The sequence below is a fragment of the Corvus moneduloides genome, chromosome 7, assembly GCF_009650955.1.
Source record: "Corvus moneduloides isolate bCorMon1 chromosome 7, bCorMon1.pri, whole genome shotgun sequence".
Classification (NCBI taxonomy): domain Eukaryota; kingdom Metazoa; phylum Chordata; class Aves; order Passeriformes; family Corvidae; genus Corvus; species Corvus moneduloides.
In genome coordinates this window covers 34,526,665-34,543,442 of record NC_045482.1, presented here as the reverse complement: position 1 = coordinate 34,543,442, position 16,778 = coordinate 34,526,665, and the positions used below count along the sequence as shown (strand labels likewise).

The 16,778-nt window shown below is 37.1% G+C and overlaps 1 protein-coding gene across 2 annotated transcripts in view; it reads left to right on the top strand.

Annotated features, from left to right (window-relative positions):
* Positions 1-11,147, top strand: part of LRP1B (LDL receptor related protein 1B) — a 638,461-nt gene extending 627,314 nt beyond the window's left edge. For both annotated transcript variants that reach the window (XM_032114472.1, XM_032114471.1), the window contains 5 exons: positions 745-821; positions 2,949-3,039; positions 5,330-5,474; positions 6,514-6,612; positions 9,002-11,147. In XM_032114472.1, coding sequence (XP_031970363.1) covers positions 745-821; positions 2,949-3,039; positions 5,330-5,474; positions 6,514-6,612; positions 9,002-9,142 — 553 coding nt within the window. In that variant the 3' untranslated portion in view covers positions 9,143-11,147. The remainder of the gene's footprint in view (positions 1-744; positions 822-2,948; positions 3,040-5,329; positions 5,475-6,513; positions 6,613-9,001) is intronic.
* The last annotated feature ends 5,631 nt before the right edge of the window (positions 11,148-16,778 follow it).

Here is a 16,778-nt window from a genome sequence, read left to right as displayed (position 1 = left end):
CACAAGGAGAGTTTGGGGGTCTGTAGTAAACTTAATCATATTTACAGCAGGTTGAATAAGCAATTGAATTTCATTCAGGTATTTGTTTCTGTTTTTGATGGATTTTGCTGAGTCTGCTGCCATGGACTCCTTGTGTTTGCTTGTGTGCATGAAGAGTGTTCTGAATCCCAATTGAAGAAATATTTGCATATTGATATTCACACAAGGAAATTATAGCAGAATAGCTGTGCATAATCCAGGCACCTGGCAACTGGAACATATATTCTGAATATAAACAGTATTCAGGGCTTTCTGAGGCCAGGAGATGATCCTGACCCTTTAGGACAACTCTTTATAGTTTAACTCTCATGCCTGCTTGCACACACGCACACATGTGAATATATTTCTGCAAATGCATATCTGGTTATACCGTTCAAAATTTAAAAAGATAAAATGTTAATATACCTTTGATTAAACTTGTTTTATTATTCAAGAAATTAGAAAAGGCCTCTGGACTGAAGGTTGCAGTGATAATAACAGGAATCAAATATTCAGAAGTGTAGTTTTAAACTAAAACCCTGTCTGAATGTTGTCAGTGCCATGGCAGAGTCCTGCTGACTCCTTCCATGAGGCTTCTTGTTGGTTTTGTAGAAGCACTGTTGTCATTCGTGTAGCTCTTGAGAAGATGCTGGTGGTCTCTTTCATGGCTTACTGGGTTAATAGCTGACATTTATTAACTTTCCCATCTTAATTGGATCCTTTCAGATGTTCAGCCAACTGGTCAGGCACACAGTGTGAGAGGCCAGCTCCCAAAAGCAGCAAGTCTGACAACATCAGTACCAGTAAGTACTTCCAATAACTGCTATCACTTGTCAAATTTGGCTCAGTTTAGAAATCTAAGCCTTGTGATATTTTAAAATGTGAGTCTGTGTTGTGAAAAATGCTCATTACCTGTATATTTTTCTTTAAAAAAATCCCCAAATGTAGATATTTTTCAACTTTTTGATTGCCATTTGGTGCTGCACGAGGCAGTTTGGATGCAGTTCTTAGGCCATACGCTCCCTGCTCCAAGGGCTAGCTGCACTTTCCTTAAGGAAAGCGTGTCAAGTGACAAGCATTTGGCCATATCAGCCCTGAGCAGGGAGCTAGTGTGAGACCTCTGACCATTTAAATCCTACTGAAAGCATCAAAAATAGAGCTGTAAGTAGTGCATAACTTTTGTATTGGCTGTCTGCAGAAATTTACCTACTGTGAAAATTGTCCTGGAAGTAAGAATAGCTCCTGCCATATTTTTTTAAACATGTCTGTAAGCATAAAAGGATGGCATTGCTGCACTATTGGCAGCTTAAACTGGACAAGGGTCCCTGCAGAGTGTTGAGTGTGCTGCTGGTGCCCTGCTGTATCTGCCTTGGTCACATTTAGCCCAAGTGAAGCAGCAAAATGAGCTGCCCGCTATTCAGGTCAGCTTGGTGCTTAGATGAAACCTTCCCAGCAATCCACACAAGTGAAAGAACACTCACAAAGCTGGAAATAGGCAAAAAAGCAGGCAAAACCTGGGTTGTTGCTTCATTTTGATGGAATCACAGCCACTGTTTGGGAAATGGGTGTTTGTCTTGGGCTTCTCCTAGACCCCAGGCTGCAGCATGGCTACTTAATGGCAACTCGTGCCTGGAGGGATGTTTTTCAGGGATTTTTCCTGAAAGTTTACATGCCAAGACAAAATTAAACTTTTTTTTTTTTTTTTTTTTTGGTCTCCTAAGGAGAACTTAATCCAGTTATTTATCAAATGTTTTCTTAAAAGAGCCTTGTTGTTATGTCCTTTACATGCTGAATCTTCACAAGCTGAAGTGAACTCAGGATGCTTCAAGTTATTCAGTACTTCATTTCGTGTCTCTGACAACCTGACTTGGCTTTCAATAAGCCTTCAGGCAGAATTCAAAGCATTTTTCAATTCTTTATTTAGACTGTTAGTGTAGAGCAGACACTGCCAGAAGCTTTTTCTTTTTAATAAATCAATAAATGTAGCCAATGAAACAACCAGCAATATTTTTGTTTTCCACCAGTTAAGGATTGTGATATTAAAGAAAATACATGCCACTCCACACTGGCTTTCTGCTGGAGTCCTGTTTTTATAAGTCCTTTATTTGTAACATAAAATTATTTGTTGTACGTATTTCTTTACGAGCAGGTACTTAAAGTAAGGCTGAGAAATAAGGGTACAGTTGCTGACCTTATTTTTGCAGATCGTCTCATTTCAGTGAAATTATCTGCCAAAATAATGTGAAGCCCATTTTCTTCTTGCCTGTTCCCTCCTCTCCTTTAACATCACTGTCTGATCTGTGTGCTGTTTTTCTGCTGCATTAAGCATTATTGTAGTTTTTTTGATTGCCTATATCAACATAACAAAATTGTTGGCTCTCAAGTACAATGCAGTAAAATGCAGCAAAATGTAGGAATGCACCAACCATCTAGAAATTAACATTGCTCACTGCCTTTTATTTTCCCACAAATAAAGATAATAGATACCCATAAATACTAATTAATTCTTCAACCAGAGCCAAGCCTACTGAATATTTTAAACTAATAATTGCATGACCTAAACTGCTGAAGATCATGGTGGGTGTCAGTGGCCATGCCACTCCAGTCCAAATTGTCCAGAAATTCCACACATTTTCAGGGACTATTGCTGCAAATGAGGGCAGGGAATTAGTCTAAAGTGTGTTGGTATCCAGAAAGAGGAAACTCCTGATTTGTTTATAAAAGTACTTGTCTGTATAATACAGATATTACACTATCTGTAATGAAGTTGGGTTTTTTATAGATCAGCATTAAAATGTCAAATTGATGGGTGAAGTTCATCACATGAAACTGTATTGTTGGTGTGGGAAATTATTCTCTTTTAATTAATTTAACTGTTTTATAGCTGTGAAGCCATGATTATTCACTGGTATTCCCTTCTTCTGTTTTAGGAAGCATAGCAATCATTGTTCCTCTTGTTTTACTGGTGACTTTGATCACTACTCTTGTCATCGGACTATTTCTTTGCAAAAGAAAACGAAGGTAAGTAATTTTATATTTATTTATGAAGTTAAAAAAAATAATTTTAAGTATTTTCATCTTTCTGATATACAAAAAATCACTTTATATGAGAAACAAAATACACAACAAATGACCCAAGTCTTGTTTCTGCAGGCAGCAAATCAGTTACATTTTGGTTCTTGCTGGAACAACCACATTCTGTTACTGATACTTATGTTCCACATGCAGTAGATAAAAAAATTGTAGTTCTTACCCACTTTTCTCAATCCTGACAAGGCTGTATAAGTGTTAATAACTTTATCCAGGCGCTTAGAGAACTTAACAGAATTCATGTATTTCATTGAAACCGCATACTCACACTCAAATTTTGAGTATTGTTTACATCTTCGAGTTATATGGAAGATGTGAACAATACTCAAAATATTTAGTGTAGAGTCCCAGATGTTTTCCTCATTACTGTGTTCCTTTGGTATCTTGCACAGGAAGCCACATTCCAGCACTGAGCATGGAATATTTTGTTCTCTTGAATTTAGCTGCCTTAGAGCTGATAATGAACTCAAGGACTTGTATTTGACTTTTTGACTTTGGGCATTTCTTCCAAGACCGTGTTTGGTGGCCAGGGGAGGCAAGAGTGTTTCGGCTGTATGAGACACCTGAGAGAGCTGCTCCCCTCCACATGTTCAGAGACAAAAACATAATGTTGATGGTGATGCAGATTTAACAAGGGAAGATCCCTGGTAATAAGGACATGGCCCACTAGGGAAGGCCCGGAGAGGGAATCAGACAGCAAACCATTTACTTCAGGCCTGTAGCTGTCCTGCTTGCTGGCCTTGAGCAGCTGTCTTCCTTTCTCCTGGGGCTTGTTACCCAACATCTGAAACCAAGATAATGTCTCTTTGTTAAATCCTTTAGAAATAAGTGATGAATCTGCTGTTTCTGCAAACGTGGCCATTTACAAGACTATTTCAGTGCTTCAGGCTAAAAGAATCTTTTAAGTTACTAAGGTCTGGCACCACACACAGCATCTCCCCTGAAAACTCTGGTGTAAACTAGTAAGCATCAATTTTTAAAACCTTTTTGTAAAGCCAACAAGATAAATACATTTCCTGACCATGCTGTTAGTAATGCTGACCCTGCCAGGCTCCATGGATGTCATAATGAGCCACTGTACCTGAAACGCCAAATTTAGTGGTAGCCAAATCCTGAGACCAGTTGCTGCTCTGTGAATTATTTAGGTTACTGAGAATCACTTGTTAAATAATAGATTTTCAGCAGAGAAATAGAACTAGCCTCAATAAAGGACTTTCTTCTTAAGATGATATTTGAAAATGTATTTTAGAGTTATTTTATCTCTTCAGAGAAGACTGTCAAGTATTAAACTAGGTGTAGTTGTTCAACACTTGCATGCTACTGTTAAGTGCCTATTTTAGGAAAAATTTTTTCAATGACATTTCTGAAAAATACCGATCATTTAGTATATTGGATTTCAGACACTGACTGCATCTTACTTAGCCAACAAGAGGACTCGACTGTTATCATACTGACTGTGACCTCCCTATTATTCCCCTGTAATTCTACAGAACATATTGCATTGGGAAAAAATTACCCTCTTGAGGTTATTTCAATTGCTCGGGCTGAAATCACCTCCTTAGCTAAAAGAAATGAATTCAGCAACAGAAACAATTCAACTCAATCACTTATCTTTACTGATACCTAATTCAAGGTTAGGCATAAAAATAAGACTCTATCTTTTATTAAAGCTTGAAAGAAAATTCAAGTTGAACTTGAGTGTTCCAATAACCACTGGCAGGGAATACAAACTGGAACGATGACAAATTCATACATTTTTAATGCATCATGATGAAACCATTTACTTGTCCTCAGTTTACAACTGACTTTGGGCAACTGGTTTGAAGTAGAAGTGAAACGAATGAGCAAGGGGACATGACTCATGTTCACTCCATCTTCATTCCTGCAGGGAATCTGCAATGAGTTTGCCAGGCTTTCCTTACAAGTGAGGGAAATCTGGGAATGATTGGAGGAAGTTGGGGTTGTAGACAGTGAGTTAGCACTTTGTATGGATTCTTACCTCTGCAGCCAAACTGAGAAAACCAATAAAATTCTGCTTCCAGCTTCTGTGAGATCTATACATAGGCTCAGACTGCTACTTTGCTTGGAAAATGGCAGGATTTTATGATTGTCTCTTCAGGAAATGCTTTTTCATCCTGTTGGTCTTAAAGAGAAACAAAATATCCAATAGTTTGCTTGAAAGTTTGCTAGCTTCTTTTTTTTGTATGTTTGTGCATTACAGAACAAAAACTATCAGAAGACAACCCATGATAAATGGAGGAATCAATGTAGAAATCGGCAATCCATCATATAACATGTATGAGGTGGGCCATGACCACAGTGAAGGTGGTCTTTTAGCCTCAGATTTTACTCTAAATGCAGAAAAGGTAATTTCTTTTCTCTTTCTAGTGGCAAAGCCACTACTTATTTTATGTCTTGCAAAGGTTTTGTCTTTAAATGTAGCAAATAGAAATGTAGAACAATGACATTTAGATTTAATTAATGAATATAAAATCAAGTTAGATTTCATTAGAATAAATGTCCTGTATATATTAACAGCTGTTTTGTAGTCTGATGCTTGCTGATGTTCATTTTTCCCAGTGCCTGCATTTTATCAAAACAGAGTTAGAAATTAACTACAAAAAGATTGGGGGTTTTTTTGTCATGGCAGATGTGTCTATAAACTGCCAAACCACAACCTGTCCTTTTAGCCTAGTGGCAAATACTGAAAATTGGAAATATATTATTGTCCACCCTCTGTTTGAAGCACGAAAGAGTGCATGCATACATATGAGACTCACTTATTTCACGTGTGAAAGCTTCCCAAGGCATAAGGAACTGGGCTTCCTGGCGGGGCAGATAGATTAAATGTTTACACAAAGCTAGTAAGTATTATCATTTCCTTGTAAGAGATGCTGTCACTCCTGCAGCACCACTCCAGTGATTGAACTCCCTGAGTGATGTGACACGGGATGAGCGGGGTAATGCCGCGCTATCTTTCCTAGAGCTCCGTAATCAGACACACACCAAAGGGCAGCCATCGCTCTGTGGCGTTTCTGACAAAGCAATAACGGGATTACTGATAGCTCTAGGAATGTCATCGCTGAATCACACAGGCAGTGTGCTCAGTGCAGGAGGTAAGCTGAAAATGGAGTTACTCACTGGAGGCAGAGTGGCTGAGCCAATCCCTATTGTGAAGTCTGGCCCTAATCCTTAGTGGAAAATGGTCATAAAATGCTGAATTTTATTCTCGTGTTGAAGGTAAGGATTTTTCGTGCTGAGGAATACCTGGAAGGAGGTTTTTATAAATGTAGATCACTCTAAAATAGTGGTTTTAGTTGGTGCACTGTTTACTTAGCAGTGTTGATAAGTACACGTGGAAAAATGCTCTATTAGCACAGAAACTAAAATTTTCTGTTTATACAGGCCAGATACATAGGGGGAGGGTCCACTGCATTCAAGCTTCCCCACACAGCTCCATCAATCTACCTAAACTCTGACTTGAAAGGACCACTATCAACAGGGGTGAGAAATGATGATCCAAGTCCATTTCATTCCACCACAGCCCCTTTCTAAAGAAAGTTTGTCTGTCATTTTTGAGTAGAGGCCTTCTCTGTTTGTTTTTAATTTTGTTTTTCTTCTTTTAATGGAAAGAAGAATGACAGTAAATAATACATTTTCTATTTGAAAGGAAGAGTTCCCCTCTGCATACAAAATTTCATCCATAGCCATCATTGTAACATGATCTAAAACTGCAAATGTGTCTTTGCAAAGGAATAAAAAGCCAGTAAGCAACGTGATGCTTTTCCATATTATATAATGGCATATTTATCATGGCATTCACAGCCATGTATCCTGATATATTTCTTATTTGTATGTAATTACGGGCATTTAGTGAAGTTTATGGAACTTAAAGATGGTCCCAAGTAATGGAAACAAGTGTTTTTATTACAGAGGAATTTGCACATAAAAATTAACAATTTCCTTCTATATTTGCAACGTGTATTTTCATTGTTCAGATTTCAATAGATTTGTATCATAAAACAGTTCCTTCCAAAACATCAGATTTTTTTACTACAACTTAGCATGAGGTTTGCAAACATTAAAATTTAAAATACAAAAGGGACATCAATATGACCTCCATTTTCATGTGCCTCAGTATATATCCATCTTTTGTGCCATTCACGTTCTTGCATGATTGTAATATGTTGTATTTGGAAGCTTAATAATTTTTAATGGATGTGATTTTTCTGATGGAGCACAGAACCATGGATTATGAAAGCCAGAATATTCACTCATCTTTAATTTTTTCTCTTAAATTCTGGTCACTCCAGCTTCTTTCTGTACCTCACTGTACTGCCTTGTGCGATCAGTACCACTCAGAGAAGTATCATGAGGCAGAGCCTACTATTACATATAATTTTAATAACGCAGTAAGGCACTGCATAGATGCCAAGAGTCTCTGTTCTGTTGTGGTTATCATCCTTAATAATGGTTGTCAATGAAATAAAAAAGTCCTGACAATTGAAATAGAACTAAATTTCTCTTTTCTAATTTTACAAATGCAGAGATCTATGGGAACAGACAGGTAGAACTGAGAGTAGCTTTTTTTTTTCTTTTTTTTCTTTTTTTTTTTTTTAATTAAATGAATGTGGCTCACCTTGTTCTGCCTCCATTCCAGGAAAGTCTGGACCATGAGGCAATCACTTTGTCATCTGTAACAGATGGAATGGGCAGCTTTTAACTCACTGAATAGCTGTTGTAGCTATCCAGCCTGAGGAATATCTGAATCCTGGGCTCAGAAACAGAGTTATCAACAAGGAAAGGAAGAACTAAGATTATAGTCATCCTTCATTCCTTGTTTCCTGTGGTGTACTCAGAATATTTTCAAGTCAGGAAAACCTACCTAATTCTTTCGAGTTCTTTTGGTTTGGGCAATTCAAAGTTTAGCCACTTCTTATTACACCAACAAAATTAATTTTCCTTTTTTTAGAGCTTGCTGGTGTTCCACTCAGTATCTGATTAAGCAGAGCAGTGCTGATAAATTAGTTGTAAGAAGGAGGGGGATTGTGACTACAAAGGTGCCCTTTCCTGTTATTGTAGGTAAAAGCTTAAGTCTAATTGGATAGCAAAGTTCTTCTAGAGACAATAAAGGCACGAAGTATGAAGGAGGTAGTGGAGACTCGGGGGATTTCTCACACAATGAAGTGCTTTGCAGCATTAAAAATGGACTTGTCCTGTACTGAAGTGCCACTCATTTCAACAGATGTTTTTCATTACAGTCCAAGCGACCAAAATCGTTGAGAAAAGACTTCTCAATTTCTAACTACTATGATATATTAATAGTTATGCTGGTTTATTATTAAATTTTAATTTACGTTACGAAAGTATTGAATTTTTTGGTCAAATCATGTTGTGTATTTGGGCCACAGAATTCGAAAACATGGTCAGCTATTGATGGGATGCTGATGTCTTAGAACAGGTAATATATGGAAACTGTTGGCTGCAGTTTTCTACTGTTAAACTTGTCACATGGTCTCACAGTGCACCTTCTCTATAAACTCCTTCATATCTATTCTGAAATCTTCCAATGTAATAAGGTGGACAAGTCAACCTCAGAGACATTTTATCAAGGTTTTTTGTTTAATTTTCGTCGTCGTTTTTATGGTTTTAATATCATAATATGCTGCATGTCATGTCATTGGTTACTTTAATAGCATGTCTCATCATGAATTTAATTTTCAACTAAATAATTAACTCATCATCAGGTTTGCAGACGTCCAGGTATCTATTAAATATGTCCTGTTATATTTTATGTGTACTTGTTCTTGTTTTAACAAAGTCATTTCCATTTCCATAAATGCTAATTTTGATTCAATCTGACTGATCTAACGTTTGCTTAATTTCTCTGCAGCCAACAAATTACGCCAATCCAGTATATGCAAAGTTATACGTGGATGGACAAAACTGTCGAAACTCCTTAGCAAGTGTTGATGAGAGAAGAGAACTTCTTCCAAAGAAAATAGATATTGGGATAAGGGAGACTGTGGCATAATCTGCTGTTACCTTTTATACTCTGTATAAATGTATAAAATATAAGGATTACTTTTCTATGTACCAACAGTATTATAATTGTTTTGGCATCAGCATTACCTCTGTTTTTTATTTGGTTGATTGTTTTCTGGGTTTTTCTTTTGCTGATGACTTTTGACTGACCATTTGTAAGGTATTTTTATGAAAAAGAAACTGCACTACGGTACAATTTACAACAATGCTGCTGAAATAACACACCTTTAAATTTGTTAAAATGGCAAACAATATATTCGTTTGTAGCGTGAAAATGAGCAATCTATTTTCTATGAACTTTTTTGGTTCTACTTAATCGATGAAGATGGTATCTGCACTTTTTCATTATGTAGTCTGGAAGCTGTAGTACAGTGTGTAATTTTGTTTTATTTTAAATGGTGAAAGAATGATTGAATGGTCTACTCTCTTCTTTGTGCCCATTAGAACTTCTCTTCAGATCCTGATGAAGCTAGATAACTTTTCACAAACAAACATAACTTGCTTTTAAATTAGCTTTAGGTTGCCAAGAAGTAAACAAGACTATAGAAGTGAAACATCTAATGATCTGCATGAACACAATGATTATGTTTCAGAAATTCAGTGACTGTACATTATATACTAAACATATATACCATGTAAACAAGCTTTGTATTTATTAAAACCTTATAGAACATAGTAACGATATATCTTGGAAGCTGAAACCTTACTTGCTGTGGGACAAAGCATACAAACTCCAACAGTCCTGTAGGACAGTAGCCACCCTAGAGCACAAGAGGGCATTGCCTACACATGCTTTACATGTTTATTCACTTAATCACACGCAGTACTTACGGATTAATAACTCCCCAACACAAAGTAGGGAAAAAGCCAGACCCCAAACCTAAAGCACACTCGGATGATCACAGCATTCGGTTTTGACAATCACAGAAAAACCCCTCACACCTGTTTAGTGATATTAAAGGATTCAAAAAACAGCAGTTTCTTTAAATTAAGATAAACTGTGGTATTGTGGAGGTAAAACAAACAAAGCTGCATATTAGTGAAACCTTAGCAAAGCCCAAGTTTCAGTAGTGTTCAATATCAGAGTCCAAGGATCAAAAGTGAAAAGCATCAGTATCAATTTCCAGCACTTCTCTGACCTGGTCTGTTTTCAGTTGTTGCTAAGAGGCAAAATCTGACTCACCTTTTTTAATTTTGATTGAAATAAAGAATACAATTACTTTCAGGTTTGAACTGAATCAAAATATTTTATACATAACTTTAAAGGCACAAAAGACGTATTCACACATTACTGTGGAGGACTCTTCCTTCCTCTGCTAGACATGACTGACTTTTAGCTATCATAATATATTAACCTAACGGATTAAATATGTTTGTGGTTGCTCTTTATTCCCTTTGTACAAGCATTACAAAAATAACTGCTGTTTTATAAGAGATTTTTGTTGTACTATTGTGCATGCATACTACCTATTTCTAAACTTTGCCATATTGGGGCCTTTATAAAACTCTTGATTTATGTAATACTAGTGCAATTTTGCTTGAACAATGTTATGCATATCATAAACTTTTTCAGGTTCTTGTTTAAGTACATTTTTTTAAATTGAACAGTATTTTTCATTTTGGTTATAATAGTCATTTTGCCTATGTTTCTACAATGAAGTGTTAAATACTTTATAAAAAAATTGTTGACTGATTTATTTAAATGAAAATCTACATACTTAATTCAGTGTGTTGACTAATTTCTAAATTTAACTTATAAAATGAAAGCTAAAGAAAGAGCAAATTGAAGCAAAAGAACATGACTTTGTACAAATGGCTAAATCCCTTTTCTTAATGAAAATTTTTGCTTTTTATACAAATTCTATTTGAATGTTTTTGCAGCTCTGCACGTGTTTGGGTAACTTAGGTGTATAGCTGTATATTAATGTCAATAGAATTTTAAAGCTATTATTTTTTCTATAAAAATACTGTATTAAATAGTTTCATACCACACAGCTACGATTCCACAGGTTCTGCCTTTGTTCTGCTGACATCATCAGAGATGGATTAGGCCCTCATTTTATTTTTTTTATTTTGTTTTCAAAATTACAGTTGTTATGAGGCGTAAGTAGTTGGACATTTCAGAAACTCTACCATTCATTTTCTAGCAGAGAATCTCTTATCTTAAAAACTCAGGTAGATCTAAATTTTAACTAGTGGGTATAGAAGTCCCATGATTTTGAAATCATGAATTCTTACACAGGCCTGAGGAATTTTACTTGTCGTGATGTCTCAGTTTCCCTTCAGTGAGACATTTTATTTACTTTACACTTGCTTGAGAGTAAATTACTTTATAAAAAATGAATTTATTTCCTTACAAATACACAGTTGATGTTAGTGGAGCAATTAAATATTGGATATTAGATCAGAATGAGGTCATAAGTATGTAGGCAGAATTTCAGTGGAGATATTGAGCTTTACCACTGCCGTACTTTAAATTGCACATAGGTGTAATAATTCACAAGGGATTTGTTTGTTTGTTTGTTTCTTGCTGTAGCAAGGTTCTCCACAGGAACTGTTTCCACAATCCTTTAACAGCACCTGAATCCCCAGGTTCTGTAGGTGGGCAGAACACACAAGGAGCTGAAGGGTGAAAGATTGAGGACCTGATCAATTACTTACATGTGCATCCTCATGCGTTTAGTGAAACATTTGTGGACGTTCTATAAAAAAATTACTTAAAATTCTATAAAATTTTAGAAGGGACGAGAAAAATGTTTAACTTTTTACATTCCCAAAGCTCTTTTGCTGTTATTAATGGCACAGATTCATGTGTGTTTTAAGTTGACACAAGCTTAGAAGTAAAAAAAAAAAAAAATTGGCTGCATCACTGATAAAGCATCTGTCTCTTCACAGTGTAGTTGCAAGGCTTTTTCTGGTTGCTTTCCTGTGAAAGCATTCCGTGAACATTGATGTGAAATGCCAGTTCTGTACTATTCCACAGAATTCATCAGGGTAAAATTTTTCTTCCACAGTGCTAATGATTTTTCTTTGCAGTGTGAAGCTGTTTGTGGGTTCCACAAATAGCGGGTGTTAAAATTTTTTTAGGGAAATGGAACTTCTGATCAGTCTAACCCTGAAATACACTGTTCATTGACTCTGTGCTCTTAGGCTAAGGAATACCCACATTTTCATTCAGCAGGCAACAAAAATGCATGTAAGTTTGAAGGGGGACATGATGTGATCCATCACAAATTAGGTTCTAAAATTCTTTGCTAAATGGAGAATCTCTATGCAAAACATGGAAAAAAAGGGATTTGTTCAAAATTTTGTAGTTCTGTCTAATGGATTTATTTTTCCCCACAGAGGTTATTCTAGTTTATTTAGGTACTAGTGCAGTGGAGTCTCTGCCTTGTGATCGGCCTCTTGGTCTGTACAAGAGTTTGCATAAACTCTAAATGATGACAACAAAGGTTCTAAATGATAACCTGAGATGGGTGATGCTCTCAGTACTCTGATTAGTCATTCCCCACGACTGAGATTGCCAACATGAATGCAGTCCTGTCGATAAACACACCAGGAAGCACATTTGAGAATATTTATTTTGAGCATATTTATTTTGCTCTGCATTTTCTAATTGTTTCCTTTTCATTTCAAAGGCAGTCATGGTGTTTGGTGCTTGCAGAAGGAAGCTCTGTCGTGGAATGCCTTTAAAATTTCTACCCCAGTCTATTGCCTAGCAGTGAGATTGCTGAGAAAGTCCTAATATAGCAGCAATAGTTTTATTTTTATCAGAGTCAGTGCAGTCACATACATTAATTGAATTTTTTGTAAACGTTTCAGAAAATTTGTGGAAGTGCCTAACGTGTCAGAATAGAACCAAGTGTCTTCTCATGCATCCCCTTTTTGGAGGAGATGATATAGGGAAGCAATGTCAGTGATGATAAAACATTCTCAAGGTTGTCGGCCTTAAAGGTAAAGACATTTTTCATGTGGAACAAGCAGACCAACAATGAATCTTGTCTGTCCAGCCCTGGGCATCTCTGCAAAAGTGTTGAAGCATTTGGAATTTTTCTGGTCTTAGATGGACAGAAGGATGACTGGTGGAGGGAAGGATAATTTATCATCCTAGGCCACTAATTTATCGTGTCTCCACATGTGAAATACAGATCTCATGGAAGTAAGGGTTTCTCATTTAGTGCCCGTATTTTAAGGTGACAAAAAGGAGGAAAAAAGCCTAAGGAATCTTTTTTGCTTCCCTGTGCTAACTGCACATCACTTGTACGTGTTGTGCCTCTCATGACCTCTGAGTGATGTTCAAAGTTGCACTTGTATACAGGGAACTGTCTGCTGGCCTCAAAGGATGTTCAATGAGTTTGCCCTGGAAAGAAGATAATGACACTGCTGACTTCCACTACTGCTACTAAGCCTACTAATGATCCATTTTTTGGTAAAAAAAAAAACTTTAAAATACCAAGATACGTACATACACGCAGTGTGTATAGTGTCAGAACTCATCTGTAGTTACACTGAGTAAAAAATTATTTTTATAGGTGAGTAGAAAGTCTGAAACTACCATGGAAACTCAAAAGAAATATTAATTTAGGATTGCTGCTAAAGCTCTTTTAAAGTATCTGTTCACCCTGAAGAGAAAAAAGGATTAGAGAAGCTGGTCACTGACTTTCTTAAAATATTTCTTAAATAAACAATTTTGAACGTTACAAGAGTTGGCACCTCAGAAGATTTCAGGAAACAAGCTGTGTAGTCCAACAGTTTCTCACTGTGTTTGTAATGTGGTAATGCACAAGCAGCATTCTGTCACAGGAGTTGATGTTTGATGATTCGATAGCGATAAACAGAATAAATCTGTGTAGATGCATGAAAACACTTGCTGGAAAGATGACCTGCTCAACAGGTGAGCTTCCAGGCACCTGAATAACTCAAGGGCTTGGCAAGGGATTGCATTTGAGCCTCGGGAATGGGTTTACACCTGACAGTGTTTAAATATGGTACCCTGTGTGTGTGTGTGTGAGCTGCTCACCAAGCTCTGTGACAGACCAACACCTAAATCGGGGCAGGAGCCACGCTGGAATTGCTCTGTCCAAAGAGCAGCAGAAAATGTTAGGACAGAGTTACAATTCCACTGAGGACTGAGCTTTGGCATAGTCCTGGCCTATTAGGAAAGCAGGAATGAAGCTCTGAAGAGCACGAGGTTGCTGGGTGTGAGAGCAGAGACATCTGATAGGAAAACTGTAGCTGGGAGCATCAGGTGGAGCTTCCTGCCTTCAGCCTCAGCCCTCATGGCGTGCTGTGGGCGTCATCACACACTGCCTTTCCTCCATGCATTCAAGAGTTTGGCCAGGTATCCCCAGAGCTGCCCAACAGAAATTCTGTGCACTTGGTGAAATATATGAGATTAACTCCTTTGTAAACCAGGAAGTGATTACAGAGATATAAGTATAGCAGCTACAGTTAGGCTGTTATTTTGAGGTGATAGAGGTCCATAACCAATTTTCTTTCTAAAAAAGGAAATTTTTCTTTTTAAAAGGAAAAGTAAGAAATGTTCAAGTAATATTCCCACATACTGGGAGGGGGTCTTCCATGTCTTGTAATAATACATCAGGAGAGATGTCCTTCAGGAAGAATAAAACAAGATGGGATGAGTGGTCTGGTTTACGTGTGAGGTTAAGGTTGCCCTTCTCCAGGTAGGTCTGTAATTCTGGACATCTCTCTTCTCCACCTGCCTCACACAAAGATGTCACATGTGCCTATCCTGCCCTTGTGTGTACATTTGTAAAAGTTCAACTTTAGAAGTCTGGTCTTGCCTGCTGCTTTTCAGAGCAGGAGGAGCACAGCATCCAGGTAGTTTTAAGGTGCCCAGTGGTCAGATTTGTAGGATCAGCATAAGACATGTAATTATGCAATGCTGCATGTCTCTCCTTACTTCAGGAGTCACCATATTCCAATTAGAACTCCTTGGCAGTCATTTGAACTTCTTTTATGTAGTCAGACTGTACCAGGGCTCTTTGTACAGCAGAACCAGAGTCACTGTGTAGTAAAAGCCGTGCTGTGTGTAAGCTCCCCAAGGCTGGTGTGCAGCCTCTGCTCCCCCAGGCTGGACATCCCATGGACTTTTGGTGTCCTTTCCACCGGCTGTGGTGAGCTGTGGTGGTACAAACAAAACCTGTCTACCCTGTAGGGCTTTGTAGTTCAATAGGCAGTTTGAAAATTGGTCTGTCATAGAGAGTGCCCTTCTTTGGGATTTGTCTGCATGTCTGTGATTAGGTTCAGACCTTGTTCTACCCTCGTGTCTTATCTGTCACTTTTCAGAAGATGTTAAGCCTTTGCGGAAGATGTGTGATGATTTTCTGCATATATTTAGCTGTTTTAATCATCTTGGAATTCCTGAAATCCTAGTAGTTCATTGCCCTGAAAAGTATTTTAATGCAATTTTTTCTACAGTTTTAGCTTTAGTTCAATTTTTCTAGTTTGTTTCCTACATTGCAGAATCAGATATATTTCTCCCCTGTTCTTAATGAGCATGAATAAAATATAGTGCTTACTTTGAGATTGCTATTATATAGACATATATATATATATGCACTACCACAGTTTTGTCTGACAGGATTAAGTTGTGCTTTCTTCTCCTTAAATTAAAACATTAGTGTAGCTTTCAGTGATAGGTAGTAAAACATCTTTATAAATATTTGAAAAGATGCTGTTCAATGAACTGTGCAAGACAGGAGGCTGACCTCGCACAACTAATTAATTACCACAATCAGAGGAACTCCAGACAAAGTATCCTCTCCAGCAATTTGAAAGGTAATTAACATTCATGTCTTGTAAAAGTCACTTGACTTCTAATTATGATTAAATATGCAAGGGCACAGGGACACAGCAAGTGGAAGGGCTGAGAGCAGTCCCCGAGTATGGTGGCAGCAGTTGGAAAGCAATGTCAGGCACGGAAGGACAGTGTGGGAAATAGGGATTACACGTTGTTGTGTCCCACTGAAGGACTGAAGGTGAAGAACCACCAGCACTGCCACTGGGTTTGGCCACACTTCTTTAGACAAACAAAATTCTTAGCTGGTTACTTCCCAGACTGAGTCCCACTGGACAGTTACAGCTGTCCATAATCCTAACCAAAAAATCATCTACCCGGTTTTAAGAATATCTGGCAAACTATATGACAGCTCTTGTGCATTTTGTTATAAAACTAATAAGTCTTAAAGGGTTGAACAGCATCTCTTGTCACTGAAAAGTCCTAATTAAGCACATCTGACTAGACAACAGTGTCATTCTTTAAGAAATATCGAAATTGAAAGAAACTATTAAATTACTTTTAAGGGTCTATGATCAGGGCAAACCTCTTTTTCATACTAGAAGCTTCATACATCCATTACAATTTATGTCTACTGCTATAAGTGTTTTAAAACGTAAATAACATTTCAATATTTGAAAATAACTTAATTTTTTTTCTCACATATCTTAAAAAGTAGAATTTTAGACTTTTTTTAAAATGAATACTTTAATGAAGGAATAATATAATTTAGGTTAATAAGCACATTAGCAGTAAAGGAAACAGCAAATCATTTACCATAATGAAAATGTAATTGAAAAGCAGCAATCATATTGTCTATTTAAAT